This window comes from Mucor mucedo (genome assembly GCF_025094135.1).
Source record: "Mucor mucedo strain NRRL 3635 chromosome Unknown EV154scaffold_4, whole genome shotgun sequence".
Classification (NCBI taxonomy): Eukaryota; Fungi; Mucoromycota; class Mucoromycetes; order Mucorales; family Mucoraceae; genus Mucor; species Mucor mucedo.
This window is the reverse complement of record NW_026252288.1, coordinates 366166-394130: the sequence shown is the minus strand read 5'-3', so window position 1 is coordinate 394130 and position 27965 is coordinate 366166. Positions and strand designations below refer to the sequence as shown.

The 27965-nt window shown below is 37.5% G+C and overlaps 11 protein-coding genes across 11 annotated transcripts; 5 read left to right on the top strand and 6 right to left on the bottom strand.

Moving 5' to 3' along the window:
- Positions 1–463: 463 nt before the first annotated feature.
- EV154DRAFT_547311 (NADH-ubiquinone oxidoreductase) lies at positions 464–2460 on the top strand. Its single transcript, XM_051604749.1, has 5 exons — positions 464–540; positions 641–951; positions 1023–2094; positions 2171–2258; positions 2325–2460. Exons 2-5 carry the CDS (start codon positions 756–758, stop codon positions 2352–2354), a joined length of 1386 nt encoding a protein of 461 aa, XP_051463077.1. The 5' UTR covers positions 464–540; positions 641–755; the 3' UTR covers positions 2355–2460.
- EV154DRAFT_455911 (splicing factor 3B subunit 1) lies at positions 2452–6292 on the bottom strand. The gene is made up of 2 exons (XM_051597356.1): positions 6244–6292; positions 2452–6174 (listed from the first exon to the last, which is right to left on the bottom strand). The coding sequence occupies exons 1-2, from the start codon at positions 6251–6253 to the stop codon at positions 2543–2545; spliced, it is 3642 nt and encodes a 1213-aa protein (XP_051463076.1). The 5' UTR covers positions 6254–6292; the 3' UTR covers positions 2452–2542.
- Positions 6293–6425: 133 nt separating this feature from the next.
- On the bottom strand, positions 6426–7698 carry EV154DRAFT_455910 (translation initiation factor eIF 4e-like domain-containing protein). Its single transcript, XM_051597355.1, has 4 exons — positions 7276–7698; positions 7036–7213; positions 6845–6981; positions 6426–6731 (listed from the first exon to the last, which is right to left on the bottom strand). Exons 1-4 carry the CDS (start codon positions 7461–7463, stop codon positions 6545–6547), a joined length of 690 nt encoding a protein of 229 aa, XP_051463075.1. The 5' UTR covers positions 7464–7698; the 3' UTR covers positions 6426–6544.
- Positions 7699–7713: 15 nt separating this feature from the next.
- Positions 7714–9054, top strand: EV154DRAFT_213211 (40S ribosomal protein S7). The gene is made up of 3 exons (XM_051594387.1): positions 7714–8100; positions 8156–8238; positions 8316–9054. Exons 1-3 carry the CDS (start codon positions 7963–7965, stop codon positions 8665–8667), a joined length of 573 nt encoding a protein of 190 aa, XP_051463074.1. The 5' UTR covers positions 7714–7962; the 3' UTR covers positions 8668–9054.
- EV154DRAFT_455902 (ras-like protein 3) lies at positions 9032–10367 on the top strand. The gene is made up of 5 exons (XM_051597354.1): positions 9032–9185; positions 9275–9303; positions 9369–9443; positions 9503–9584; positions 9716–10367. The coding sequence occupies exons 1-5, from the start codon at positions 9160–9162 to the stop codon at positions 10119–10121; spliced, it is 618 nt and encodes a 205-aa protein (XP_051463073.1). The 5' UTR covers positions 9032–9159; the 3' UTR covers positions 10122–10367.
- Positions 10358–12225, bottom strand: EV154DRAFT_491772 (uncharacterized protein). Its single transcript, XM_051599596.1, has 5 exons — positions 12043–12225; positions 11818–11967; positions 11635–11743; positions 10882–11574; positions 10358–10811 (listed from the first exon to the last, which is right to left on the bottom strand). Exons 1-5 carry the CDS (start codon positions 12199–12201, stop codon positions 10393–10395), a joined length of 1530 nt encoding a protein of 509 aa, XP_051463072.1. The 5' UTR covers positions 12202–12225; the 3' UTR covers positions 10358–10392.
- A 1230-nt stretch (positions 12226–13455) lies between these two features.
- Positions 13456–14502, top strand: EV154DRAFT_491771 (HIT-like domain-containing protein). Its single transcript, XM_051599595.1, has one exon. The coding sequence runs from the start codon at positions 13501–13503 to the stop codon at positions 14374–14376; it is 876 nt and encodes a 291-aa protein (XP_051463071.1). The 5' UTR covers positions 13456–13500; the 3' UTR covers positions 14377–14502.
- Positions 14503–16580: 2078 nt separating this feature from the next.
- On the bottom strand, positions 16581–17175 carry EV154DRAFT_476303 (uncharacterized protein; the record flags this gene model as incomplete). Its single annotated transcript, XM_051598022.1, has 3 exons — positions 16581–16688; positions 16771–16960; positions 17090–17175. The coding sequence occupies 3 exons, from the start codon at positions 17173–17175 to the stop codon at positions 16581–16583; spliced, it is 384 nt and encodes a 127-aa protein (XP_051463070.1).
- A 527-nt stretch (positions 17176–17702) lies between these two features.
- EV154DRAFT_535614 (uncharacterized protein) lies at positions 17703–18214 on the bottom strand (the record flags this gene model as incomplete). The annotated part of the gene is made up of 3 exons (XM_051604081.1): positions 17703–17874; positions 17932–18031; positions 18085–18214. 3 exons carry the CDS (start codon positions 18212–18214, stop codon positions 17703–17705), a joined length of 402 nt encoding a protein of 133 aa, XP_051463069.1.
- A 339-nt stretch (positions 18215–18553) lies between these two features.
- EV154DRAFT_213064 (uncharacterized protein) lies at positions 18554–19621 on the bottom strand. The gene is made up of 6 exons (XM_051594386.1): positions 19504–19621; positions 19167–19445; positions 19014–19113; positions 18874–18950; positions 18658–18818; positions 18554–18574 (listed from the first exon to the last, which is right to left on the bottom strand). Exons 1-5 carry the CDS (start codon positions 19520–19522, stop codon positions 18790–18792), a joined length of 504 nt encoding a protein of 167 aa, XP_051463068.1. The 5' UTR covers positions 19523–19621; the 3' UTR covers positions 18554–18574; positions 18658–18789.
- Positions 19622–22529: 2908 nt separating this feature from the next.
- Positions 22530–26877, top strand: EV154DRAFT_587667 (uncharacterized protein; the record flags this gene model as incomplete). Its single annotated transcript, XM_051606813.1, has 7 exons — positions 22530–22590; positions 22655–22705; positions 22773–23101; positions 23246–24245; positions 24342–24761; positions 24829–26746; positions 26805–26877. The coding sequence occupies 7 exons, from the start codon at positions 22530–22532 to the stop codon at positions 26875–26877; spliced, it is 3852 nt and encodes a 1283-aa protein (XP_051463067.1).
- Between the last annotated feature and the right edge of the window lie 1088 nt (positions 26878–27965).

The window sequence follows — 27965 nt, the reverse complement described above, 5'->3', positions numbered from 1 at the left end:
TGTAACATGGAAATCCATGGATGATTGTACTGATTTAGCCTGTTCATCTCAACATTTATTATGACCCCATCATCTTTAAAAACAGTCTGGATTGTAAATACAACCTGTAACCAACTTTCTGGTTAAACCGAATCCTATATCTGGGACATTAAGCAGCAGAAAATAGTGTTGCTGATTCAAAGATGTTGAGTTCGTTTTTCAAAACAAACTGAGTTATCTAATTAGTGATGGAAAGCCTGATCTTGTATGGTTTTTTATCTGTTTTTAAAAGTCAGAATTCGTCACACACAGCACTTGGCTCTATATGCTTCTATAGATTCATGACAACTTATGAAGCCTTCTAAGAAGAGCCTTAAAAAGGTGGGGGGAAGCTGTCAAAATGGGTCACGTGATTTGTGACGTCAAACAAAATCAAACGGACCCTCAAAAATTGATTTTTTTTTTTTTTTTGCCCTGTCGTCCCCCCACGCTTTTGAAAACATTGGTGGGAGAGGAAATATCCTATTTTTTTTTTTTCACATTTTACCAAAGAAAAAAAAGGTAAATAGAATTTGACATTTTTTACACAATGATCGTAAAAAAAAAAAAGAAAAGACTAAACATGTTTTTTTAACCCATCACCAACCCAATCGATAAACAGTACGCCACCCCACCTTTTTTTTTGGATAAAAAGTAGAGACGAACTTTTTTTTTTTTTTTTTTTCTTACTCCCCACTCTTCATTCAATTATAACAAAAAACCCAGTTCAATTAATAATGTCGTTTGCTACCAGAATGTGGGCACGTCGACTCGTCAATGCAGCTACCGCCACCACTCGCACCTCCATGCTTAGACCTCGTGCTATGCCTTTGAAGGCATACCAACCTTTCCGCACCATGGCCACTGCTGCCAATCAAGGATTTGCTGGTGATATCCCCATCACCACCATCACTGAAGATACCGAATTCGGTGGTAAGTTGCCAGAGGAAAAGAGAAAACTTACCTTTTATTTTTTTAACTTAAATTCCGTGAATCTCTTCTAGTTGTTGTGGATGAGGATGAAAGCAGAATGCGTAACTTCACTGTCAATTTTGGACCTCAGCATCCTGCTGCTCATGGTGTGTTACGTCTTATTCTTGAATTAAACGGTGAAGAGATTGTACGTGCTGATCCTCATATCGGTTTATTGCATCGTGGTACCGAAAAGTTGATTGAATACAAGACATATCTTCAAGCTTTACCTTATTTTGATCGTCTCGATTACGTTTCCATCATGACCAACGAACAAGCCTATTCCTTGGCTGTCGAGAAACTTTTGAACATTGAGGTACCTGAACGTGCCAAGTATATTCGTACCATGTTTGGTGAAATCACCCGTGTCTTAAACCATATCATGGCTGTCATGACCCATGCTATGGATGTTGGTGCTTTAACCCCTTTGCTTTGGATGTTCGAGGAGCGTGAAAAGTTGATGGAGTTCTACGAACGTTGTTCCGGTGCCCGTCTTCACGCTGCCTACGTTCGTCCCGGTGGTGTCTCCCTTGATATCCCTCTTGGTCTCTTGGCCGATATCCATGATTGGTCTGAACAATTCGGCGATCGTATCGATGAGATTGAGGAACTCTTGACCGGTAACCGTATCTGGCAGATCCGTACTCGTGATATTGGTATCGTCACCAAGCAAGAAGCTGAGGACTGGGGTTTCTCCGGTGTCCTCGTTCGTGGTTCTGGTATCAAGTGGGATCTCCGTAAGACCAACCCTTATGATGCTTATGATAAGGTCGAGTTCGATGTCCCTATCGGTCAAAACGGTGACTGTTTCGATCGTTACCTCTGTCGTATGGAAGAAATGCGTCAATCCATTCGTATCATCCATCAATGTGTCAACCAAATGCCTGAAGGTCCCATCAAGACCGATGATTGGAAGGTCACCCCTCCTCCTCGTGCTGCCATGAAGGAAGATATGGAGGCTTTAATCCATCATTTCAAGTTCTATTCAGAAGGTTTCTCTGTCCCTGCTGGTGAAACCTATACCGTCGTTGAAGCCCCCAAGGGTGAATTCGGTGTCTTTTTGGTTTCTGATGGTTCTAACAGACCTTACAGATGCAAGATCAGGTAAAACATCATAAGCAATTTTCTTTTTAAAACTTGTCCCAAAAACACCACTTATTGAACTTTTTTCTTTAAACAGAGCTCCTGGTTTCGCACATCTTCAAGGTGCTGATTTCATGTCTCGTAACCATTTACTTCCTGATATGGTTACCATTATCGGTACCATGGTAAGTTTCAACACACTCATTTTTATAAGAACCCATAGATTAATTTTTTTTTTTTTTCATTACTAGGATATTGTCTTTGGTGAAGTTGATCGTTAAACTTAGATTTTCAAACAAATCCTCCCCACCCCCTCCATGCCTTTTTTTAAAAAACAAAAAAATAAAAAATACAATAAAAAATAAAATTACAATCATCTTTTTTTTTATGTGTGTGCGTGTGTGTTTGTTTTATTTTATTTATAATATGATGATTGATGCGTAATTTGGTTGTAAGGGGTTTTTTTTTCTTAGAGGACATAATCCAATTCAGTACGTTGATAGTGATTACGTTCATCGTCTTCTAACCTGGGATAAAAAGGTACTAAAGCATCTTGACTGCCGATATATAATGTATTGTAGATCTTCCAATAGACCTCACGCACTTTTCTTGCGGGATGGAATAAACCTTGCAATGTGTATTGAAGAATGGTAGCAGGTCCTAGTGCAACGCGAAGACCTTCAATCGCTTCCATCACAGCATTAATCACATGAGGACTGGTCTCAAAAATATTAGGCCAGATGTAATTCAGTAAGTGACGGAGAGGATCTTCACAACCAAGTCCAACCACACCTAATGCCATATGCTTGATCGTCGTACATGCTGTTTGTCTGTGCACAAGATCTCGATCCATCAAAGCATCTTCCAAAAGTGGTGCAACCGCATTAATATAATCTTTACCCATTTCTCCAACATATTCAAAGATAAACGATAGTGACTTTAACACACCATTCTGCACATTTAATTCAGGCACTCTGTATTCGTTCATGAGAGCCGGTAAAACAGTGAAAGGAGCACACGTTTCAGCTACAATCGCAATAGCGACTGTAGTACATACACGGTTTTGACGTTCTTGCACCTTCAAGTTATTTAACAAGGTGGCCAATACATCTTGAGGTCCAATAGCCTTGGCAATGTAACCAAAAGTATTGACAGAGGCACGACGAATACCCTTCTTATGAGCCTTCAAGAGATCCAGCAATTCGAAGCAAACACGCATCCATTCACGAGCAGATACATATTCAGCACCACGATCTGCAATACGACCGACTAAATCAATACAATTTTCTTGTACCTTTTCATGTCGATTACGTAAAATGGGTGTTAAACGAGGCAAGAGATCCTTAATAGGAGGCGTCATACTCGCCATACCAATCACATTCACAATACTCTTCAGGGCACCCAAGATGGAACCCAACACCTCGGGGTATTCCTCACCAAGATATTCGTAAAGAATTTGACCCAACTGACTCATCAATTTTTCTTCACCACAACTCTTCATGACCACAGCAATTCTCGAAATTAAGTCGGCTGCTTGTTGACGTACCTTGGCAGACTTGTTATTCAATCGCCACAAGATGGTATAACAGATTTGTTGCAAGTAAGGCTTAATACGCATACCCAAGGCATTCACTACCGTACCAAAACCATTCAACATCACAATATCTTCAATCGTTTGTTCTTGGAAGGCATAAAGGATACCATCAATCAAGAGTTCTTCTAAACGGGGGTCGATATCAGCCGCACCCAAATTCGAAACTACCTTTTCAATCGTTTCCATCACCATCTTACGATAAGGTTCACTTTCATCCTTCAAATCATTTACAATACGACTGACAATCTCGGACACACCCACCTTGTTTGCTAATTCAACTGTAGTCTCCACCACCTGTTTATAGTTACGACGATCAAGCGCCATACGACGAACCCAAAAGTGCTTGAAGAATTCAGGCAGAATTTCCTCCTTGATATAACTGGGTTGAACACCATCCGTTGCAGCACATTGCTTCACCACCTTCAACACAATCTTCTTCATCTCTTCATCAGGAGATTGGAACTCACGGATCAAAATCACCATCACCTCCTTTGTATAGTAGTTGGCATATTCATCATCCATCAAGGGAATGATATAACCAATCGCCTTTAAAAACGCAGCAAGTCCTTTACCACGATGTTTACGAATACCAGTCCAAAGAGGCTTAAGAACAGAATCAAAGGATTCAATACCGTAAGGTGCAGCAGCTTCAGCTAAAGCTGCAATCGCCAAGGCAGTAATTGTACGCACCTTTTGTTGCTCATCCTCTAAACCATGACCAATGGCTTCTACCAGGTTCTTCAAATGGGGTAAAACAGCACAACCCAAAAGAATGGCAATTTGTTGCACAATCTTGATACCGGTATGACGAGCCTGCCATGATTTCTTGGATCGACATACAGCCTTTAAGAAGGGTAAAAGAGCTGGGATACCAAGAGCAGAAGCAACGACAGAGAATGCTCGAGCGGTGGTGTTACGAACATATTCATCGGGATGATCAATATCAGGACGCATGGTAGTAATCATGGTAGGAAGACCAGCAGCTTTGGATAAATTCGAGATAATTTCACGACCTTCCACACGAGCATAATAATCTTCATCAATCAAGAGCGGTTCAATAACCACCAAGATCTTGTGAACAAAAGGTCGAACAAGATCATCCAATTTATAAAGAATACGATCAATCACCTTGACCAACAAGTGACGTTCTTGGTCTTCCAATGTGGGCGACATCAATAAAGGCAAGATTTGGTTGAATAAAGGTCCTGGTCCAAAATCACGAGCCTTATCCGTTATATGACGAAGTGCACCTTTACGCATGGGAGGTGTACCATTCTTGATCTTTAACAATAATCGCATAATCTTTCTTTCCTTTAATTCGTCCATAGACATGGCACCTTCGTCCTTTTCGTCCAAAAGTTTACCAAAATGTTGCATGTCTTCTTCTTTAAAGAAGGGCAAGGAACCTACACCGGGAATTTCAGAAGGTAAATCCAAGGCAACCACTTGACGTTGTTCATCATGCATGACAAAACCAGTATCACCCATCGGTGTAGGTGTAGCGGTTAATTTACGCGCAGGTGTACGAATAGGTTCATAACCGGCGGGAGGATCGAGGATCTTGTAGCCTGTAGCAGGAAACATACCATCTAATTCTTCATCCGAAAGAGGTCTGTTACGAGAGTCCAATTCACGTTCCCAACGCAGGGCATTGGTGGCTTCGGGTGTCATGTTTGGGTTAGGTGTCATCATTCCCATACCACCTACTGGAGTGGACATCACAGCATCCATACCAGCAACAGGAGTAGCGTCCCAACGAGAACGCTTTGTTGTACCTTTAGGTGTAGCCTCTACATCCCATTCCGAAGAAGGACGAACGGGAGTAGCATTAGGATCGACACGAGCAGGAGTAGCATCCCATCTCGATCGCTTTGGAGCACCAACAGGAGTAGCATCCATATTTTGAGATACAGGTGTAGCTACATCCCATCTTCTCTTCTTTCTCGTGGTAGGTGTATCTTCCACTGTTTGAGCACGAACACCTGTTTCTGCTTCCTCTTTCTTCTTTTGTGCAATGATGGCTAATACACGTTGTTCCTCTCTTTCTAACTCGGCTTGTCGAGCGACTTCCGAATAAGAACGAGATTCGGCATCGTTGTCCCCACCTTCTGTAAAAGCATCTTTTCGACTGGGTGAAAGCATACGGTTAAATCGACGTTGTTGGTATTCATCTTGTCTTCCGGCAATAGTACGTTCACGCATGGTGTCCGCAAAAGGATCGTGAGCATCGGCACCTTCCGTTGCTTCATTCAAGATGTCTTTGGATGCTGTGTATGAATTTAATTTACGTTTGGTTTCTTGGTACACTTCATCGTCATCGTCTTCTTCGTCATTCACAGCTAAAGAGGTGGAATAGCCAGCAAACTTATCGGTCGTGTAAAGATCAGTGTCGTAAGAGACACCAGTCATACTCGCATGCTTTTCATTGTCAAGAATAGCTTTACTAATATCCTTGTCAGTAATAATGGCACGTTTGGCTTGTGCTGCCTTGATCTCATTATCAATATCTAAACCATGAATGTAAATATTTTATTTTTTTCATTTTTTTAAAAAAAGGGCACAATGCAGATGCTTACCGTCTCCCATTGTTTCTGTCGTTTGTCTGATAAAAAGATGTGTATATATAAAAAAAAAAAGAGGCGCAGAAAGATTTTTGAATAACTTTCACACACCAAAAAGCGTGACGTAGCAAAGGCCATTTTTATAATCCCGCACGCTCTTTACACCCAATACATTGAAAAATGTCAAACATAACAAGTATTTGTTGAAAATCTATCATAACTTTAATCTTTTTTTTTTTATCTTTTATTTTATATCAATGTATTTGAAAAAAAAAGCAGGAGGGTGTGCGTGTGTGTCGGGAAGGGGGGGCAATGTTTAAGCTTCAGTCTTGGTAACTTCCTCTTCAGACTTGACCTCAGTCTCGGTTTCAGCCTCAGTGGCAGCGTTCTCTTCAAGAGAGGCAGCAGCCAAAGCAGCAGCGACCTTGGCAGGAGATTCACCATGAGCAGTGAATTCGATAGGAATATCCTCGGCAAGGTTAAGCACTTCTCTGAGTTGTTGACTAGTATTTTTTTTTTTTTTTTTTTTGTTGAAAAAAGGGATTTTTTTTTATTATTATTTTGACCTGTTAAAAAACTACACTTCTTTTTAAAAAAAACTTCAAATGGACTGTACCTGATCTTTTCAATCTTTTCCTCATCATCAGAAGTCTTTACCCACAAGGCAATTCTGTAGAAAGACTTACGAACAGAAATAACAGCACCACAAATCTCTTCATCAGAAGCCAATTGTTCACCAATGACAGCCAAAAGCTAAATTGTGATCGATCAGAAAAAAAAAATTTTTTTTTTTTCAATTAAACTTACGAGATACATCCAATAGTCGTTAATAGCCTCACCAGCCTTGTTCTTAGGGAATTGAATACCAAACTTTCCTCCTTCAGCATTAGACTCGTCCTCCCATTCAGGACGAATACCTTGCTTGAAAAGGTGGTAGTTGGAGCTAGGGCCAAGATGGTTGACCTTGGCAATGTTGTTGAAAGCACTAATCAAACATGTTTTAAATTTTTTTTTTCTCTTTTCTTCTGATCTCTCTTTTGGGCTTACCTCCAGAAATCCTCAACAGTATCAATGTTAATAATCTCCTTCAAGTTGTCAGCCCATGATTGAGCACTGGCCTTCTTTCCTGGGTTATCGAACCATAAAGTCCAAGTGTTTTGAAGAGGATGTTTGACAGAATAATCAATAGTTTGACATAATTCTTGAACTTCAGCAGAACGTGCAGCGGCGGCCATGTTAATTTATCTTTTGTTTCAGTGAGTAAGAAGGGAGAAAGTTTTTTCTTTTTTAATTCGTACGGTCGAAATTTAAAAAAAAAAAAGATAGTCTTAATGCTGAACAATAAGTGAAAGGTTTGTTGCTTTGCCAAGGTGGAAAAGAGAGAGAAAAAAAAAATAAAAAAAAAATTGAATTAAAGTTCCGACCGCGGCAAGTGGGGTGGTTGGAAGAAGTTGGGTTCATGGTGTGTGTGTGCTGTGTGTGGTGTGGAGGGTGGCGGGCGCGGGGGGGAGACGGGAATTACAGAAAATGAGTGTCAAGCAAAGCAAACATCAAGTGCTTTCTCTTTTTCCGGGTCCTTAAAACGTATGTATCCCAGATGATTCAAGTTAGAAGGGATGGATGGGAAGGGAGGGAAGGGGATGGATGGATGGAAATTAGGACGCTTTTTTATCGAATGGATGAGAATTAGATACTAACCTCTCATCTTACCAAAATAAAAGTTATCAGACGACAATGGCTTCGCACAAGATTCAAAAGGCCAATGGTGCCGCTCCTGCTGACGAGACTGAACTCTCCATTGCTCAAGCTCTCGTTGATTTACAATCCAACATTCCCGAACTCAAGCAATTGTACATTACTGCTGCCAAGGAGGTAACTATGGTTTTTAATGACACATGGAAACAATACAATTGACACTCTATTGTAGATCGAGCTTGGTGCCGGTAAGAAGGCTATTGTCATCTTTGTTCCCGTTCCTTTGGTCAAGAGCTTCAACAAGGTTCAACAACAGTAAGTAGTAGTAGTAGTAGTAGTAGTAGTGCATGAGTGGGACAAAACAAAAAAAAACTAAAAATCACATGAATTAGACTTACTCGTGAACTCGAAAAGAAGTTCTCTGACCGTCATGTTGTCTTTGTTGCTCAACGTCGTATCTTGGCTGTTCCTACCCGTCGTAACACTGGTAAGCAACCTCGTCCTAGATCTCGTACTTTGACCGCTGTCCATGATGCTATTTTGGACGATCTCGTTTTCCCCACCGAGATCATTGGTAAGAGACTCCGTCAAAAGGTTGATGGTTCCAAGACCCTCAAGGTCTTCCTCGATGCCAAGGATGCTACTTCTCTCGAGTACAAGATTGATTCTTTCTCTGCTATCTACAAGAAGCTCACTGGCAAGGATGTTGTCTTTGAGTTCCCCGCTAACGCTGATCTTTTCTAAATCTTCTTTTTTTTTTGGGATATCGTATATATTTTAAAGAATAAAGTATATATTACATAAAAAAAAGGTGTATTTTGAGTTTGCGGGATTGGCGTTTGTCGTACTGTAGATTAGAATAAGTTTTTTTTTTTTTTGGCTCTTCTGAATCACAAGTTAAATAGGGGTAGTATTACACAAGGGAAAAAAAAGGATGAAATAGGAGAGGACAAGATATATATGATTTTTTTTGGGTAAACACTGATCAACATCTATTTATACATGAAATAAGAAAACGTATATCAAAATACAATGCAGGAGAACCAAGTTAAAAAACAAGCCATCATATGCAATAATAGAGAATACTCTTTTTTTTTGTTACAGACCCCAATAAGGGAAACTAATCTCATGCAGCGTGTTACAGACTCTCTCTCTCTCTCTCTTTTATTTTAGCCTTTTTATTTATTTTTTCTTTTTTTCTTTCCTTTCCTCTCTCTTTTATTTTGAATAAACATCATGTCCAAAGCTTCATTTCTCAGAGAGTAACGCATTATTTCATTACTGCTCTTTTCCTATTAAATATTAACCTGTCTACTTTTTTTTTTTTTTTTTTTTTTTTTTTTTTTTTCAGGTACAAAATTGTTATTGTCGGTGGTGGTGGTAACTAAATAAATAGTCCTAACGACAATGATGAGATGTTAATTCTATTTTCTTTCTTCAATTAGGTGTTGGTAAATCTGCACTGACCATTCAGTTCATTCAGTCTCATTTCGTTGACGAATACGATCCAACGATTGAAGGTATTTAAACATTTACCCAGTAACAGTAACAAGCTTATTAATTTTGTTTGGTTTATTAGATTCTTACCGTAAACAATGCGTTATTGATGATGAAACCGCTTTATTGGATGTTTTAGATACAGCAGGTCAAGAAGAATATAGGTACACACGCACACACACACACACACACACACACACAAACAGGGAAACAACTCCCCCCTTTCTCCCTTCTCTCTCTCTCCCCCCTTTTTTTCTTTCTTTTTGGCTTACTGACTATGAATTTTATTTATTAGTGCCATGAGAGAACAATACATGCGAAATGGTGAAGGCTTTGTTTTGGTTTATTCGATTACTTCTCGTCTATCATTTGAAGAAGTAAATACATTCTATCAACAAATTCGACGTGTCAAAGACCGCGATTCTTTTCCCATGGTACTTGTGGGAAACAAGTGTGATTTAGAGGGAGATCGACAAGTGACGAATCAAGAAGGCAGAGACCTGGCCAAAAGTTTCGGATGTCCGTTTAGTGAAACATCAGCAAAGCAACGTATCAGAGTCGACGATACTTTTTATGAGGTTGTACGGGAAATTCGTCGTATGAATAAAGAACAAGAAGGTAGATCAAAAGGAGGTCAAAGAGATAATTTTGAAATGTCAGATAATGGTTCAGGTGGTTGCTGTGGTTGTGTTCTGATGTAACTTTCTCTCTCTCTCTCTCTCTCTCTCTTTCTTTCTCTCTCTTCTATATATATATATCACTCCTTCTCTTTCTTATTACTTACTATATTACTTACTATTACTTCTACTTTTATTAACTATTTTACCCTACCACTACATATACTTTTTTTCCCTTCCCTTTTGCCCCCGCCCCACCCCCCCTCCCCTTATAATAACAAGAGTTTCTTTTGCTCCTTTTTATTTATAAAAACCAAGTTTTTATTATTATTATTATTTTTATTATATACATGTATTAGTCTATAGGCCTATTTCTAATACTATTGCGCGGTACGGATCCAAATATGGCTTCCGTTTCATCTGTAACTGTATTTGCTGCAAATAAATGAGGAGGAATCATGGGACCCTCATCTTTCCTATCATCATCGTTGTTATGGGTATTTGGCTTATCGTTATTTGATGTTACATGATTCGATGTGACAGTAACACTAGATTTCCTCCTTGTCATATCCAATGGCGGAAGTTGAGATGATGTTTCTCTATCCACTTGTGCATAATCGAACCCAACAAATGAGGGACGTCTTTCTTTAAAATATGTAGAATCTATCAAACAAGACGAGGGATGTACATGTCTGTTTTGACTTATTTCATCCTTGACTGATGATGCCGCAGGAGGAGAAGAAGAAGAAGGGTCATTTGCTGTAAATTGACTTGCTATTATTAAAATTTTTTATCAAAGTTTTTAGTCAAGAAATTAATGTTTGTTTGTATTTGTTTGTTATACCGTTCAATTCATTTTCCTCGTCAAATAGATCGAGATATTTAAAAGACTTCTTTCGAGGTGGATGAGCTATATCTTCATCCAATGCAAACATATCTTCTCCATGCGTTTCTCCTTCCCGCAATGTCATGTTTATCTCTTCCTTGTGCGTTGATGCAGCAGCAAGTGGGTGCAAATGTTGTTGAGGAATAAAGGATGATCGTCTTTGAAACGGAGGCAACTCATCCGATGCATCTTTCCCTAGACTATGAGGAGCCCAACTTTCGTCCGGTACATGACTTGTCCTTCGATGATAGGCCCAATGAGGCTTGGATTCCCCAAATAAATCTCGGGTGAACACAGAAGATCTTCTTCTTTGCTGAATATAATCCTTGTCAAAGACAGGATCATGAATATGCGTTTCAGTGCTGTGCAGTTGGAAGGCAGGACGGGAATCGGTCATGGACATGCCATTGAAATTAAGCTGATCAGGATCCACCTCTTTTTGTTTTGACTGACTGTTCTCCTTGATGGTTTGCCAGAGTGTAGCGCTTTCGTACCTAATCTTCTCCTTCTCTCGGGCCAGAAGCAACTCTTGCTCTTTTCTGTACGCTTGAATTCTTTTATCGGTGGCCTCTTTCAAGTCATCCAGTGTACTTTTCAGCACCTGTTTAATTTTCTTTTGTTGAGTCCGCAATGCCAAACTGAGAGTGGTGTCTACAAAAGGAACATTTAGCGTACAATAATAACACTAAATGAAAAAAGGGTGTCACTAGCCTGCTTTCTCTAGTGATACATGACTGGTTGTTAAATTTGGATTCAAGACAACACGGAATGCTTCGGAATAATCAGTTCCGTGCTGCAATTTTAGAATATCTCTACCAAACTATTTTTTTTTTTTAGATTGAAGTTTCTTTTTTTTTTTTTGAAATGAGTGCATGTGTGTATTCTGTTATTTACAATGGTTCCTTTATAAATCGTGACTTTGTCATCCGTTTGTTGGCTGTCAATAGGTTTTTTGACAGAGTATATATCGCCCGAATCACAATTAAGACAGCTCATAATGACACGGTCGGATTCATGTCTTTGAGAAACGAGGCTTGGATATTCCTATTTTTTTTTTTTTGTTCATATAAATAATCGAGGGGGTGAGGCCCTTGTTTTTTTTTAATTATGGGATCTTACCACCATGACTCCTGATATACCTAATTGAAAGTGCCAGCCAGATACCATTGGATCATAAGTAGTGCTCCTGTCTACCTGGTGACTGTCCAAATCATATTTATTGGCAAGATGTAATTTTACATTAAGACAGTTACATGCGTACGTAACTTGACCTGACATTTGTATTTTTTTTTTAGCAGTGATAAAAAAAAGAGGTTTAAACAACAAAAAAAAATAGTCCCCCCGGGTTTTTGATTCTTTTTGGGTGTTTCAAATAATGACCAAAGTATGATGAAAAAAAGATCCGGACATGTATTAACGGCCACGGGGAAGAAACTGCTGATCATTATTGGGCCATCCGGTACTTTAATTTCCCTGCTAAAACGTACCCGTCTTAAAAACCTTATTTAAACGTAATTGTCTCAAGCCGTAAGTGAAAAAAAAATGATGCAATTAGCATATTATATTCTTATTTTCCCACATCCCCCAGCCCCTTCTTGATGACACATGTCTCGAATCATACATATTTGACAAATTCCCATCTTTATTGTCCAATGCATTGCATGCATTCATAATTTTTTTTAAAAAAAAGAGTGTAATAGATCTTTATACTGGAGAGTCTCATAGAGCTTTAATTCGATACTATCTCCTTGCATAGATCTTGAATTCTCATCTCTATCCTGATCTTAGTACTCCCTGTTTGACACTCTTGAAATAAACAGGTAGTTTAATAAGTATGAATTAATAGGAGTGAATCGTACATCTGTCATTCTGAATTCTTTGAACACATCACACGTTTCCCTCCCTCATTAGCCAAATCAACAAATGCTGCCTTGAGACTAAAACGATCTTATAAGCTCTTTGAAGAAAGAGGTTTTGAAGGTCCCAAGAAACAGGGAAGGGCCACGATGGACGCCGCCATTCAAATCTTTTTGAAGAAGGTCTGTTTCAAGAAACAACTGGACAGGTCGGGTACAACTTACACAAAAAATCTGCTGGTTAGTTAGACTCCTTCCAGAGAAGACGAAAAAAAGTTAGCAGAAAATCCCCCTCATTCATCAAGTCGTTCGTTTTAACACGCAAAAAAAAAAAAGTAAACAGGACCTTTTATGCTTTTGGGATCGATAGAATAGTTTGTGATCCAATATAGCATGAATCATGTGTTACAAATAAAGTGCTACGTTCTGGGGGAAATAAAAAAAACACGTCATTTGTTTTGGGCCCGTGCAGAGAGAAAAGTATAGGTTGCTATGCTACTCAAAATAAAATAACTTGTTTTGAATTTAAACCATTTAAGATTTTCATTCTTTTTGAATAAAGGCAACTAAATCACAGATATTGACTCAAATATGAGTAACCCCCGCCGTTGTCATCATCTTGGAAAAGTAAGAATAGTATGTATGATCAAAAGCAGCGCGCTGAGATTTAATGTCACTCCTTTTTTTTTTTTTTTTGGTAAAACTTTCACCTTTCTTCACCATGTCGAGCATTCAAGAGATTCTGTCTAAATTTCAATTTGAAAGGGTTCTTTCCAACGACACGAGGGGAAAGTTAGTTTATATCCTGGGACAAGTGGAAGGACAAGATTGCATTGTTTCCTTTGAAAAGACACAATACGATGAATCCGTCATTCCTCAATTAACAAGTTCGGTCGGTACGATGGACGACGTGGTTGAAAATAATATTTACGGCTGGTGTATGACCGCCATGAAATACAATGTATTAGATACACGCGTCAAAACCATTTTCCCTGCCACCGATGTCCATATTGCCAAGTACGAGGCTCAAGCACGTGTGATGGTGATTGAAACGCCTGCGCTCTATCAAAGCATCACTTTACCTTATATTCAACGTATTCCCAAAAAGCGTACACAGTGGGTAGACAACATTTTGGATGGAACTGCCGAGGCAGATCGAGTGATTTATCATGATAAGGACCCCGAGACTGGATTTGTTGTTTTACCGGATATGAAATGGGATGGACAGAGTGAGACGTTGTACTGGGTGGCTATTTCGATGCAGAGTAAAATACTATCCCTTCGATCACTGAATGCAACTCATCTCGCTTTCTTGAAAACCTTGAGAGACACCTGTTATCAACTTGTCAAGGAAAAGGCAGGCTTAGAATCAAATCAATTACGTTTATTCATTCATTACCAACCTTCCTATTACCATTTCCATGTACATATCACAGCGGTTTCTTTTGCAGATGCACCCGGTGTGGTCTCTGGTCAAGCTCACTTGTTGGATACCGTCATTGATAATATTGAACTCTATCCAGACTACTATCAAAAAGCTAGTTTACCCTTTGTTATTGGCGAAAAGCATGAATTAATCACCAACCATGCATGGTAAAAATAAATTTTATGGCATCCCAAAAAAAAAAGTGATGTTTATGTGTGCATTTTATACGTCCAAACTATCAAGTTGGATCTTGATTCATGTGTAGATTTTTTTTTTTTTTGGCATGACTACTCTCACTATTTAAAAGGCCGTACCACTAAATTAAAAAAAAAAAGTAACTATTATTTCACTTTGAGTCGCTTAGAGGAGGATATAACATTGATCATATCTATAAGAAAACGATAATGAAATGAATACTTTCAGCTTCACATGGAGGAGACATACACATATAACACCTTGGGTATTACTGCGAACTTTAAAGTTAAAGTAAATTACTCTCCTTTGACCTGAGAATGCATTCTAAAAAAAGGTGTAGCACTTAGAAATAGTATGGATAAGACAATACACTCAATAAGACTTTCCCATCCACTACAAAAAGAAAAGCGATTCCTATAACTTGTTGGTCTAAGTACAGTTGTAGGCATCATAAGATGGGGGTTGATGCATTTTTTTTATGAGTTGCGAATACAAAAAATCTATTTTTACTATTGTGTACGAATATAGAAAAATAAATTATGTATTTATGTGTGTATGTTTGTATAGGAAGCGAATATTAAAGTAAATGGAAACTATACATTATTGATGGTATCAGTCAGGGATTTCTTCCAAGTAAAAAGTGACTGTGTTTGGTTAAAGAAAACTTTCAACTCAGAAGGAGTAGTTGGTAATTTGACTGTTGCGTGTGTTCTTCGAATAAGACGGTTTTCAAAGAGAAAAACCAACTCAAAATAAAGTTTCATGGCTAGATATTCGGAACAATTCAGTTTACTTATGTATACGACATCTTAAAGAGTAAATAGCTTACCATGAAACCTAATGAAATGACTTTTTACTGCATTGGTGTATGCAGTAAAATCGATTATTCCTTTCTCTGGAGGAATTAAGAAAAATTGCACCCCAAAAAAAAAGCTGGCTCTGACATATATCAGTCTCGATTTCGCAAATAGACCGTGCGAAGACACGTGGACAATCCGTGATGCAATCACCCATCGTGGAAATGCCGCACGGTGGTTGCTAACATCAACAGAGGCAGCTAGAACAAGAGAAGAAGATTGAAAACTCAACTAGGCAAAAACCTATTTTTTGGTCAGATCCTGCCCGGAAGCCAACGCCATCCCACTTCGTACTTTGAGTTAAAAGAGTTTCTATCTCAATCCTAGGAGAAAATACATTAACAACCAGTTTCATACCGCAAAACGTTTACTAACTTACCAGTCGAAATTTATTTGTCATTTACTGATAAAAGCAAGTTGTTCAGTAAAGCTATAGACGTGTGAATTGCAGCGGCTCGTTCAAGTGTCGGTTGTATCAGAGAATTGGAGGGGCTTTGATTTAGGTTCAAGCTGTATACCGAAGATATCAATAAAAAAAATTTTAAACAAAAATTGGTACTTACAAATGATTGCCCATGTCCGTAGTCAAATTTTAGTCTTTAGGCGAAGTAACCTGGTCTTCATTGATCAAGCTCGTTTCTGCCGAGACTTTTTTTTTTTTTTTTGATTATGCTGTGTTGTAGCTTTAGTTACGGTGCAGTTTCTAGCCAAATGATTACCATGAGCAATTCAGAGTGTTTAAAGCAGGCTTTTAAGCTTGAATGTGTTAGCATGAAATTGTCTCAACAAAGTTTAAGTCGGCGTGAGTTACAATGTCAAATATTTCATTTTCGGGTAGATGGAATCTTTTAATGATGGTTCTGTAAGTATAAAAGTCCTGGTTTGCCTGGTTTAACGATGACAAGAGAAGAGTAACCGGGGATGACAAATGTTGACCTTCAAGTGTTGCTTTCTGTCTTGGGACTTCTAGCAGCTTAGGTTACACTGCCTATTATCAGGTTGACACTGGAGAAAACTTTGATGTTTCTCAGTACATGTTTTAATATCTGGAAGTTGACACCTAGATTAGAAAGTTGATCTACGCATAAGTATTGATTGTCTATATACCTGATTAACTATTCTATGCGCAATGTCTCTGCTTCCATAATTAAAGATTTGATAATTTAATATATCATATTTACAGGAGATTCCTTCACGACATATTGTTCGTAAAAAAGTGTTCATTGAATGTTTTTAAAACATATGATTAAACACGCACACGCTTTAAGGACTTTACAATAGAGTCGAAGACATTGCCAGCTAATATGCTCTAACGATTCATGTTCACGTTTTTCTATTCTTTTTGCAGTTTGGCTTATTTCTTCCTGGTTTCTCACTCTCCAGTATTCTTCGTACGCTGAGTAAAAACGCGAATCCTTGCTGTTTTTTTTTCTAAAAAAGAAAAGAAATAAAAAAAAGTTTAAAGGTCATCAAATCTACCTCCTCATAATAAAAAGATAATATTCATTCTTACATTGAATAAGACAATGGCATTAATGATCCCTGACTTCTTTTTCCTTGGAGCATTTTGTAGGGTATCGTTCATCAAGGATATGTATAGAGACCCTGTTGTTGCTTTGTCTTTCATGACCACATCGGCAAAGTTAAAATAGTCATACTGCGGACTGAGGCCAGCGGCTACTTTAAGCCAATCTTGGAAAACACTGGTTTTTTAGAGAATGTCTACACCCACGTAATTTTGTAAATTTTTTCTACGTACTTTTTAGATTCACGTGATTCATTCTTTTCTTACATATTTTGAGGCCATCAGTGGATATCTTAAGCCGGCTTACTACCCGATATTCTGACCCACCGTAGTCGGTATTGTAAGATACAGGCTTACAATTCCTACAACGGGTAATGGGAAAATCTTCATCATATCGAGAAGTGTAGCCTTAGCCAAGGCTTACCACTCTATATTCTGACCCACCGTGGTTGGTAATGTAAGATGCAGCCTTACAATGCCTACAACGGGTAATGGGAAAGTTTTCATCATATAGAGAAGTCTAGCTTTAGCCGTGATAATAAAAAATGGGAGTCTATCCTTTTTTTTCAAAAAAAAAAAAGGTAATATTTTAGCGTTTTTATAAAAAACAAGAGTTTTTATTAACTAACCTTTTCCCAATATTCAATATTTCTTTCTAAAGAAGATGGTTTTATACAGCATAATAATAAAATGAAGAGAAGAAAGGAAGGAAAAAATGTTTGAATGGTTTTTATTTGTAGACTGATAAACAAGAGCTGGCTTATGTCAGGATGATTCAATTTTTTTATTTAATCAGAAGATCGTGTGAACGAGTTTTTTTTTTATTTATTTATAAACTGATAAACAAGAGCTGGCTTATGTCAGGATGATTTAATTATTTATTTAATCATCTACATGTTTCAGCCTTCACATACTAGAAATCAGGCATATTCACAGACGTAAAAAAACAGGCGCAGAGGCCTGTTTCTGCATTCAAATGCCTTTAAAGTTTGAAGCTCAGCTAAAAGTTTTGGCCGGTCGAATATGAATACCCTGTTATTGAATGGCAAAGTATCAACAATGATTTTCTGGAGGCTCTCATGGTCACTAATACTAAACGTTAGAATGTTGTTTATACTTCTTTCTTGTATTTTATTAATTTATTTTTACCTTACAGACTGTTGTAAATCATCAGTATTCGTGGAAAGTCCAGCGAAATCTATTACTACCAGGCACACCTTTTCGTTATTCTTCAAATACGTCAACATGTCTAATAGTAAGCGGTTATGATTCTAAATATTTTCTTGAACTAGTTATTTTTACCTTTGGTGTTGCCATTTTCTAGTTTTTTGTCTTGATTCTTGTCTCTTACATGGATTCTGTCACCTGCATTGCTTGAGTAGGAGACAAATACACGATCGACAAGCGACCTGTCCTTCAAACAGTTTGACATAAGCTGCAATAATTTTAAGCGGGTAGCTTCTGTCTCTTTTCCTCTTGATTTTCTTGCATAACCAATAATATTGTAGCCATCCTTCTTTAAGCTTTCAATAAAACCTTGGTAATCATCAAGATACGACATCACATTTTTTAGAGTATCCGCTGTAATAAAACCCAATAATTAATATGCTGGCTTTCTACAAGTTGAAATAAAACTTACCCAAGTATTCATCCTTCAGAACATATAAATTTCTTACTTGTCTTTTATCCTTTTTATTAAGGTATACTCTCTTAATTGGAGAGTCCACCAGTTGTATCTTGGTGGCTTTCAACCATTTGCCAAGGTCATTCACCTGTTGTTTGTCGAATAGACCTGTATAACTTTGTATGAATGACAGTATTTCGCGAATTGTTTCGGAAATGTCTAGACTTCCGTATTCTTTTTATACCACTTACAAAAAATCTGGCTAAGGCCAGCAAGCCAGTATAAATAACACTATTTACAGTGTACTCACAGCCATTCACAACCCCAGAGTCTCCAAAAACTCAAGAACCCTGCTATAGCAGGTCACCCTCCTACAGCAAAGACTAGCGGCAACCGCAATAGCGCAATATATCTTTTTTTTTTTCGATTTAATGTCTTTTGAAAGAAACAAAGAGTCAATTACTAACCTTTCTTAAAACTATCGGTTACTTTGTTGTTGAATGGCAAGGTGTCCACGATGATCTTCTTAAGGCTTTCATTCTCACTAATACTAAACGTTAGAATGTTGTTTATACTTCGTTGTTTTATTTTATTAATTTATTTTTACCTTACGAACTGTTGTAAGTCATCAGTATTTGTAGATAGTCCGGCGAAATCTATTACAACAAGGCACACCTTTTCGTTGTTCTTTAAATATCTCAACATGTCTAATAGCAGGTGGTTATAATTTTAAATATTTTCTTGAACTAGTTATTTTTACCCTGTGTATTGCCTTTTTCGAGTCCCACCCCTTGCTTCTTGTCTCTTGCCTGAATTTTGTCGCCTGCATTACTTGAATACGAGACATACACACAATCGACAAGCGATCTTTCTTTGAGGCACTTTGTCATGAGTTCCAGCAGTTTAATTCTAGTCTCTTGGCTCTCTTTCCCTCTAGACTTACGAGCGTAACCAATGATACTGTGGCTGTCCTTCTTCAAGCTTTTGATATACGTTTGGTATTCATCAAGATAGGAGACCACGTTTTTTAAAGTACCGGCTGTAATAAAACCCAATAATTAAAAAGCTGGCTTTCTACAATTTGAAATAAAACTTACCCAAGTATTCATCTTTCATAACAAATATATTCCTTATTTGTCTCTTATCCTTTTTATTAAGGTATATTCTTTTGATAGGTGAATCCACCAGTTGTATCTTGGTGGCTTTCAACCATTTGCCAAGGTCATTCACCCGTTGTTTGTCGAATAGACCTGTATAACTTTGTATGAATGACAGTATTTCGCGAATTGTTTCGGAAATGTCTAGACTTCCGTATTCTTCTTATACCACTTACAGAAATTCTGGCTAAGGCCAGCAAGCCAGTATAAATAACACTATTTACAGTGTACTCACAGCCATTCACAACCCCAGAGTTTCCAAAAACTCAAGAACCCTGCTATAGGAGGTCATCCCTCCTATAGCAAAGACTAGCGGCAACCGCAATAGCGCAATATTTCTTTTTTTTTCTTTCGATTTAGCGTCTTTTAAAAGAAACAAGAGTCATTACTTACTAACCTTTTTACGTTATCAATTACTTTCATAAACGATAGAAGAAATATGTTAAGGAGAAAAAAGAAAAAGAAAAAAAAAAGTGTGTGAACCATCTTTATTTGTAGGCTGATAAACAAGTGAGCTTATGTCAGAATGATTAAATTGTTTCATCATCCATAATGTTTGGGCCTTTACTTAAAATAGAAACCTCCCAAGCAAGTCAAAACCTGGTCATTATCTATCTGCATTCCAGTAATAGAATGTAATGACAGTGAAGCAGATTTTTTGGAAAATATAAATCGATCATCCTATGAACTTTAGACGATATGACATGTCAAACGTAATGAAGAAAATATGGAGTTCTGGACATTTTCCAATTATTCCGGGATCCGAGAATTCAAGGCTGCGTCAAGCTCTCGTTCATCATAACCTTTACCCAATTTTTACGAGGTAGTGTCTATAGTTTTTGACTCGACCCTTTTAATGGGTGCGAATTTCTTTCACTCACTTTATATTCAAATTATCTTTACTGGCGCTTTTCATCGATGGGATTAACTTTTTTCAGTTCTAATGGTACGTAGTCTCTGTGGAGCATCTCATTTCATCTTTTTTTAATAACACGTATGTACCAGCCTTTAGTTTTAGTGACGACGGTAGAATGGACCCTTCATATAGAGGAAAAAGAGAATTTGCATTGCTCTGGGGACGGTAATTTTTTTTTAGGACAGTTGATCCAATGGGAATGAAGGTTATCATTAAATCTTTTTTTTTCTCTCTGTAGTTCCATTCATTCATTCGTTCTTTGGTGTATAGCCGGGAAAGACGATGTTTAGCCATGTATTAAGCCTTTTTTTATCAAATCATCCACTGTGGAAACCTTATTGGTGGGAAAGAGAAGATTGTGTGTTGAAGGGTCGTTATGATCCTGAATATAGTAGGGAACTGTCGAGCCAACATAAGTAAGAAAGAACTACTGCCTGTTCTATTATTCAGTTTTTTTTTTAAAATTGCATTACATGATTGTGCTGCTGGTAAGATAATGTCCCATTTTCTTGTCATCATTGTCACACATTTTCCTAACCGTATTGACGATAAGTTTTTTTTTATACAGCATTTTTCTGCGCAAACCGTTGGATTGAGGGTATTAAGGTGTGGAGAAGCAATGGGGGGGGGGGAGGGGCTATTTCGAGGGGTGTTTGGACCATACTCTCTTTGTCACCAGATTATGTGCATCAACGTAATTGTTTATGTCTGTTTTCAATCAGTGGAGCGATATAGTCGGGTAGGATTTGTTTTGTACAGTGGGGGGGAAGGGAATCTATTTTTTCACGATTAATACCTTCATGTTTCGTTTATGGATAAAACTTATCTGTCGATGTGATTTTATCGGCAGATTTAAAAGATGGACTTGTCATAGCGATGATGATGGTTCATACACGCCGAGTTAAAAAAAAAAAACGGCACACGTAGCATATTTGCGAGACATCTGAGTTTCAAGATATCATTTTATATTTTCCATATACGAGGTGTGTGTGTAACAACATCTTTTTTTGCTTGATATTTATTCAGACGATTCAGCATGAAAATTGTGTCCATTTGTTTTTTCTCACATCTTTATCTAAAAAGGAGAATCTATGTCAGATTATCTTTGGGTAGGTCATTTCTCCAGATATGAGACAACGACCCCCCTTGGATCTTTCTGACTTATTCAGGCTGATTTAGGGGAACAAGCCATTCGTTCCATATGAGACAGTCTTAACGTTGATCAATTTTTTTTTTTAGTGATGCCAGGTCCAAATAACGAACCCCCCGAGCATGTAGATATTGGTTTAGCGTCATTAATTTTTTTTTGAAACTAAATGATTTAAAGATTAATTCTGAATATGTGGCTATGAATTATTTCATGCAAAAAAAATAACATATTATGAAATTTACAAGAGTTGATTGGGTTGAGATTGAACTTTATATATTTTACTGAAATCTGGTTGGATAAAATGAAGAAAGTGCCCAAGAATTTCTGGCCTGGCTAACAAGTCTGGGGGCACTCCGATCACTAACTTTCAATTGTATTGGCCCTGATTTTGAAAAGTAGCCAATAGCTTTACGATTTAGTATCTCTCCGATCACTAAGTATGAACCTGATTAGCCAATTTGAAAGACATGTATTGAACGGTATAACCGCTAGCAATAGTATTGATCTAAATATATAATTATGCTGTAATAAATATGAGCATGTCAAATAATAACTGTTACCTACAGTGTAATCATATGAAAATCACTGGGTTGTTAATTATAGCTGTCATGCTATTGACATTAAATGTATAATTCTATACACATACGTTACTGATGCAGCATCCCGTCTACCATCTTATAAACTTATGATCCCTATACATCACTTTCAGTCGCCTTGCTTTATACTTTCAATCTGGGTAAAAAGAATAATCATTTATCTATGTTTAACTTTAGCAATCAAAATTGACATAACGAAGTCACGACATTAACCTACATTTGACAAATGGGAACCACTTGTGATAAACAATATCTTCTTTTACTTCTTTTTCCCCTTCTCAAGCCATTCAATACGTCTTGAACTATGAAAAGAAAAATAGAACCTGATAAGGATGATGATGAGCAAAGGCGAAAACAGTCCTTACGTAAGCTCCTTGCGTGAACTTTTATTAGAAGCCTACAATTAACATTGGTTATTTTTATGAATAGGGGAAAGAACAGTGGGTTTTAATGTCCAGGATAGTGGTTTAACTACTCAAGGTTGGTTTGTTTGATTTATCTAACCGGTGATTATAGTAAGACTTATTTATAATTTATGTTTCTTTAGATGATGGTTTTCCACAAGGACTTTTGACTTTTACTTGGGCAGATAAAAACAGCAGTGAGATTAAACTGCCTTCCTATGAAAATAAAGAACTTGAGGCAAGATTTGAGGAGGTTTATAAAGTTTTCCAAACATCTTTCCATGAAAGTATAGTCAAAATGAATTCATGCCTAAAAAGTTACGGTGTGAAAATCTGCAAGACAAAACTAACTGACAATAATGGTATCAAGCCCCACTATTTGAACAGTCGTTACATCTGCAATCTTTTGAACTCACCCAATGCAAAAGTTGTTTCAATGCATTCCAATGCTTACGCCTCAGTTAGTATCAATGTAAAAGGACGTCTTCTGTTGTATGCTATTTGTCAGCTATACCGTTGTAGGATAATGCTTTTTTCCACAAGATCAAAAGCCGTAATAATCCATCCTTCCAATACCGACCAATCAAACCAGATACCTTGCTTTTATATCTTGCAGCACAAGGATTCTTATATTCATGAGACCACCTACTTCTTTCTCAAATCTACCAAGACACCTGTGCCCAACCCAACAGGATTGCAAGTACAAAACCAAAATAGCCCAAGGAAGGTGGCAATTAAAAGAGAAGCAGGGGAAAAGAAAGCAAAAAAAGATAGACATAAGCTTGGAACGAAACTAGATGAAATGATTGTTAATCTGCTAAAAGAAGAAGTTCAATCTATGTATGATAAGAAGTGGAGGCAATTTCTTATCAAGAACAGTAATACCGCGAGTAGTAGCAGTGGTGAAAGTTCTTTGTTAAAACGATTTGGCGCAACATTATCCAAGAAACAGCTTCCTACTGGAGTAGTGTCACTTGTAAAACAAAAAATTGAGCTTATGCTACATAACAATGAAGTTGAAGGTATGTCTGGAGGCGATATACCAAAATCGGCCAAGTGGCTATACAACAAGATTCAACATTTTAAAGAGCAAAATTTGATCAATATTCATTATTTGGCCAATGATTTCTTGGAAAGAGTTGAACACAACACCAATAATAATGTTAATAATCAATCATCCAGCAGAAATATCAGTGATCAAGAAAGCACTGAAGAAAAAGTAATGATCAAAGCAGCCAATACTGAAGAAGAAAAGAAAAAAAAAGACACGGGTTACAGAACAGTGGGAAAAACACTCAAGTCAGTAATCAATAGTAAATTCGACTATGACATTCTAAGTGAAAGGCTCGATATGTTACAAACAACATGCAGAAAATCAATAGCAGGTCTTTCTAAAGCTATTGAAACGCTGATTGAAATTTTGTTTTCTGGAAAAGTTGGACAAGACAATTCGGCCACTACCTATGATATTTTTAAATTGGATGACATTGATTTTAATAATCAAAACATTGGAAAAGGTGAACAAGATATTGCTCTTTTGTCAAATATAACTTTAAAATCACTGGAAGAAGCAGATTTGTTTTCATATGCCGGTTTTTGGACAATAATGTCAAAATGTATAGGCAAAAAATTTGTCGATAAAAAAAATAACTCGTACGTATTTCATTGCATCTTTGTGAGGCCACTTTGCTGACATATCTTCAGTTTTCTAGATGCAATCAATGCCAATATGAATGAGGCCGATGCTTTCAATTTCACTACTACACCTGCTCTTGCTAGCGCTTGTAAACAATTCCACACAAATTTTGAGAACATGTGGTCAAACGAATTCTACAAGCAAGATCTAAGAGTGGTGGTGACTTTGCTGCTTAGAATAAATCTTGCAAAGAAGCGGTTTTTCGGCTCTAGAAAAAAGCACAATAGGGATACTAAAAAAGTCTCAAAGGCTAAAGGAACCAAGTTGAGCAAGGGGCTTTTAAAACAAAAAATGGAGACTCTCTTTGAAGTGCTTATAAAGTATCAAAGGGGTAAAGACAGAAAACTTCCGTGCATAACGAGATTCATCAAGGCCATTTTTGATTCGACATATTACGTTATTAACAAAACCACTGGCAGCGATTTGGAAGATGAAGGTATGCTCTGCCTCAAAATACTAGTTTTGGTTTGCCCCACTAAATATAGTTCTGTTCCAATTTATAGTAGACAATCGTGTTAGCGTGGATGAAGATAAGGATGGTGATGGGTTTGATAGTAATGCTGATGAGGAGGACTTAGTCGCTGGTGCTGAAATGATGACAGTCCCTCAAGAAGTTGTTGAAAGGGATTTATCATCGAAGGAAATTAATGCTCTTGTCTCCGTTGTAATGATGCTCAGTGGTTCTGAAACCATAAACGGTAATGTAAATCCTAACTACGTGAAAAATCAATTGTACAAGGACAAACAGGAATCAATACCTGAAGAAGCATTGTCGCTATGTGCAGCTATTATAAATACTCTTCGCCGTATCACCTTAAAACGAGATGAAGATGCATCATTTTTATCATGTTACAAGATACGTCATCTTCGTAATGTACTTGTTCGTTTTTCGGGCAACAAAACCAAGTTTCGTGAAGTGCGAATGTCCCCGTCAAAAGATCATAACCAGAATCTCTCTGTTACTGTCAACTCTATAACACTGTACCTGTTGTTTTGTAAAGAGTATAACATGTTTGATGAACAGGATGCGATTTTCACGTCTTATGCCGATTTGGAAAGTGATGAAGCTAAAAGTTCGCTCTTTGAAAACTTTTTTGATTGGGGTGCTATAAATCGCATTCTTCGAGAGCAAAACCTGAAGCCCAGATATTCGTTCAATTACACAAACCAATATGACCTGAAGTTTCTTGGTGAAAAAGTTCAAAAGAAAGAAACGGAAACAAAAAGTAGACATGATGAGATGCCCGAGGACCAAACGGAGGATCAAAAATCTGAACTCTTCAAGAATAAAAACGATATTGTGTCAGAGATTAATGATCTATACGGACACATGAAATCCGAAAAAAAAGAGTACGCAGAGTTATCTAAACAACTTCAACCAGAAGAGTCAAAAAGAATGGATTTAGGAAGATATTTTCGTGCTCAAGAACGACATAAGGTCTGGGATGATTACCTTTACCAAGACTTAAAAAAACAACGATTGGTGTGCAATAACATCTACAAGCGAATGAAACGATTAAATTCTTCGATTAAAGCCAGCGGACAGAAATTGTATACTTTAAACAAAATGTTACACAGTCAATCTATTTCCGTAAAGCCCAAATCACGATTAGTAGTTTCAAACGAGCTGAGAGAAAGACTAAAGAAGGATAGAGTGCTCGTACAAGGAATAGATCCCGGTATTGTAACAACAGCCTCGATCAATTGTGTAAAAGCAGGTACTCTCTTCGAATCGATAAATAGATTTTATATGCTTGAAAATGAAGTGTCAGATATCCAACACAGCCAAGTTTGTGATTATTCATACGTACATACCGCAAGCAAGGTGAATGCAGCTGCTTTAGCTACAAATCATAGAATAAAAAGAGAGAAAAGACAAAAAGAGGGAAAGACGGAAAAACCAATTTCTCTGGAGAGGAAACGTGTGACAAGAAAGATAAGGACTAAGCGTTATCATAAGAAGAATTGCAGCAGATACAGATCTGGCATGTTTAAAAGCCATGTATTAGATGTAAGAGAAGGCTCAGTACTGACTTTTGTGGGGGATTGGTCTAGAAATGGGACATACATTCGAGGACATGCACGAAGAAGCTTAGATCCAGTTTTGAAAAGGCTTAAATGTGTTGAAAAAGACGAAACATTTATTGTAGATGAGTACAAGTCAACAGTTAACTGTAGTTCTTGCTTTGAGCCTACAACAAAACAAATAATACGGGTAGGAGACCATGGAAGAAAAAGGATTAAAGGTGCCGTGACCTGCACAAACGAGATCTGTCCCAGAAGATTGTCCTCTCGTTCTTCCACAATTAATAGAGACCAAAACGGCGCCATGAATATTGCTTTGATTGGTTTCTGTCATCTTGTTTCTGAAGACGGCCTAACTTTGCCACCGTTCCGAAGAAGCAATAATAATTCAAACAAGTATGAGATATCAGAAATACGTACTTTTAAGCTTTATACTAACAGTTTTGCTTAAAAGGTTTCACTTGTCGAAAAACTTCCAGCGCACCAGTCTGGCGACGTTGCGGTCTTCGGGTGTTCCCGACAACTAAATTTAGCGGATGTCCCCCAGACATGTATTGTATTCCGCATCGAATTTCTGGCTTGGTAAAAACTTTCGAGTATTAAATTGCGTCACCACTAAAATAATACGTTTAACAATAAAGATCTAGTCTCTTTCATAAAAAAAAATACGTTACTTTACAGAGATGATTACATTTGGTAAGACTGTGGTCATCAACACAGCCTTCCCCATCGTCCATTCTAGACTGACGGCAAACTTGAGAGTTTGCATGTATTCAACAATCTTTGTAAAGTATAAAAAGTCAAGTATAGTTCTGAGTCAGTAGCGAAACGGCCAATGATGATCGCACGCGAAACACTGCTAGATATAGTGTCCGTTGATTCGGCAACGGGCTGACTTTTGGACAATACTTTCTCAGCATATTTGAAATGAAAAAAAAGTAAGTATGGTAACAATATTATACTTATTGTGTTCTAAATAACTAACTTTAACTTTTTTGAATTATTCCTCCTAAATCGCAACAACCAAAGACAAGAAAAGTATACTTTACAGAGATGATTGCATTTGGTGAGACTGTGGTCATCAACACAGCCTTCCCCATCGTCCATTCTAGACTGACGGCAAACTTGAGAGTTTGCATGTATTCAACAATCTTTGTAAAGTATAAAAAGTCAAGTATAGTTCTGAGTCAGTAGCGAAACGGCCAATGATGATCGCACGCGAAACACTGCTAGATATAGTGTCCGTTGATTCGGCAACGGGCTGACTTTTGGACAATACTTTCTCAGCATATTTGAAATGAAAAAAAAGTAAGTATGGTAACAATATTATACTTATTGTGTTCTAAATAACTAACTTTAACTTTTTTGAATTATTCCTCCTAAATCGCAACAACCAAAGACAAGAAAAGTATACTTTACAGAGATGATTGCATTTGGTGAGACTGTGGTCATCAACACAGCCTTCCCCATCGTCCATTCTAGACTGACGGCAAACTTGAGAGTTTGCATGTATTCAACAATCTTTGTAAAGTATAAAAAGTCAAGTATAGTTCTGAGTCAGTAGCGAAACGGCCAATGATGATCGCACGCGAAACACTGCTAGATATAGTGTCCG

Bases quoted from the DNA above. Each gene is read 5' to 3' on its own strand.
- EV154DRAFT_213064 (XM_051594386.1), bottom strand. The intron at 19,114-19,166 runs GTAAAAATAACT...ACCTGCTATTAG, and splicing joins CGAAAAAGGCAATACACAGG to ACATGTTGAGATATTTAAAG. The intron at 18,819-18,873 runs GTTAGTAATTGA...AAAAAAAAAAAG, and splicing joins AACCGATAGTTTTAAGAAAG to ATATATTGCGCTATTGCGGT.
- EV154DRAFT_455902 (XM_051597354.1), top strand. From the start codon at position 9,160: ATGTCCAAAGCTTCATTTCTCAGAGA. The intron at 9,186-9,274 runs GTAACGCATTAT...TTTTTTTTTCAG, and splicing joins AAAGCTTCATTTCTCAGAGA to GTACAAAATTGTTATTGTCG. The intron at 9,444-9,502 runs GTATTTAAACAT...TTGGTTTATTAG, and splicing joins ATACGATCCAACGATTGAAG to ATTCTTACCGTAAACAATGC.
- EV154DRAFT_455910 (XM_051597355.1), bottom strand. From the start codon at position 7,463: ATGGCCGCCGCTGCACGTTCTGCTGAAGTTCAAGAATTATGTCAAACT. The intron at 6,982-7,035 runs GTAAGTTTAATT...ATCACAATTTAG, and splicing joins ACGACTATTGGATGTATCTC to CTTTTGGCTGTCATTGGTGA. The intron at 6,732-6,844 runs GTACAGTCCATT...AAAAAATACTAG, and splicing joins GAAAAGATTGAAAAGATCAG to TCAACAACTCAGAGAAGTGC.
- EV154DRAFT_491771 (XM_051599595.1), top strand. From the start codon at position 13,501: ATGTCGAGCATTCAAGAGATTCTGTCTAAATTTCAATTTGAAAGGGTT.
- EV154DRAFT_547311 (XM_051604749.1), top strand. From the start codon at position 756: ATGTCGTTTGCTACCAGAATGTGGGCACGTCGACTCGTCAATGCAGCT. The intron at 2,095-2,170 runs GTAAAACATCAT...TTCTTTAAACAG, and splicing joins CCTTACAGATGCAAGATCAG to AGCTCCTGGTTTCGCACATC. The intron at 2,259-2,324 runs GTAAGTTTCAAC...TTTCATTACTAG, and splicing joins TTACCATTATCGGTACCATG to GATATTGTCTTTGGTGAAGT.
- EV154DRAFT_213211 (XM_051594387.1), top strand. From the start codon at position 7,963: ATGGCTTCGCACAAGATTCAAAAGGCCAATGGTGCCGCTCCTGCTGAC. The intron at 8,101-8,155 runs GTAACTATGGTT...ACTCTATTGTAG, and splicing joins ACATTACTGCTGCCAAGGAG to ATCGAGCTTGGTGCCGGTAA. The intron at 8,239-8,315 runs GTAAGTAGTAGT...CACATGAATTAG, and splicing joins TTCAACAAGGTTCAACAACA to ACTTACTCGTGAACTCGAAA.
- EV154DRAFT_491772 (XM_051599596.1), bottom strand. From the start codon at position 12,201: ATGTCAGGTCAAGTTACGTACGCATGTAACTGTCTTAATGTAAAATTA. The intron at 11,744-11,817 runs GTAAATAACAGA...AAAAAAAAATAG, and splicing joins CGATTTATAAAGGAACCATT to TTTGGTAGAGATATTCTAAA. The intron at 10,812-10,881 runs GTATAACAAACA...TTTTAATAATAG, and splicing joins CGAGGAAAATGAATTGAACG to CAAGTCAATTTACAGCAAAT.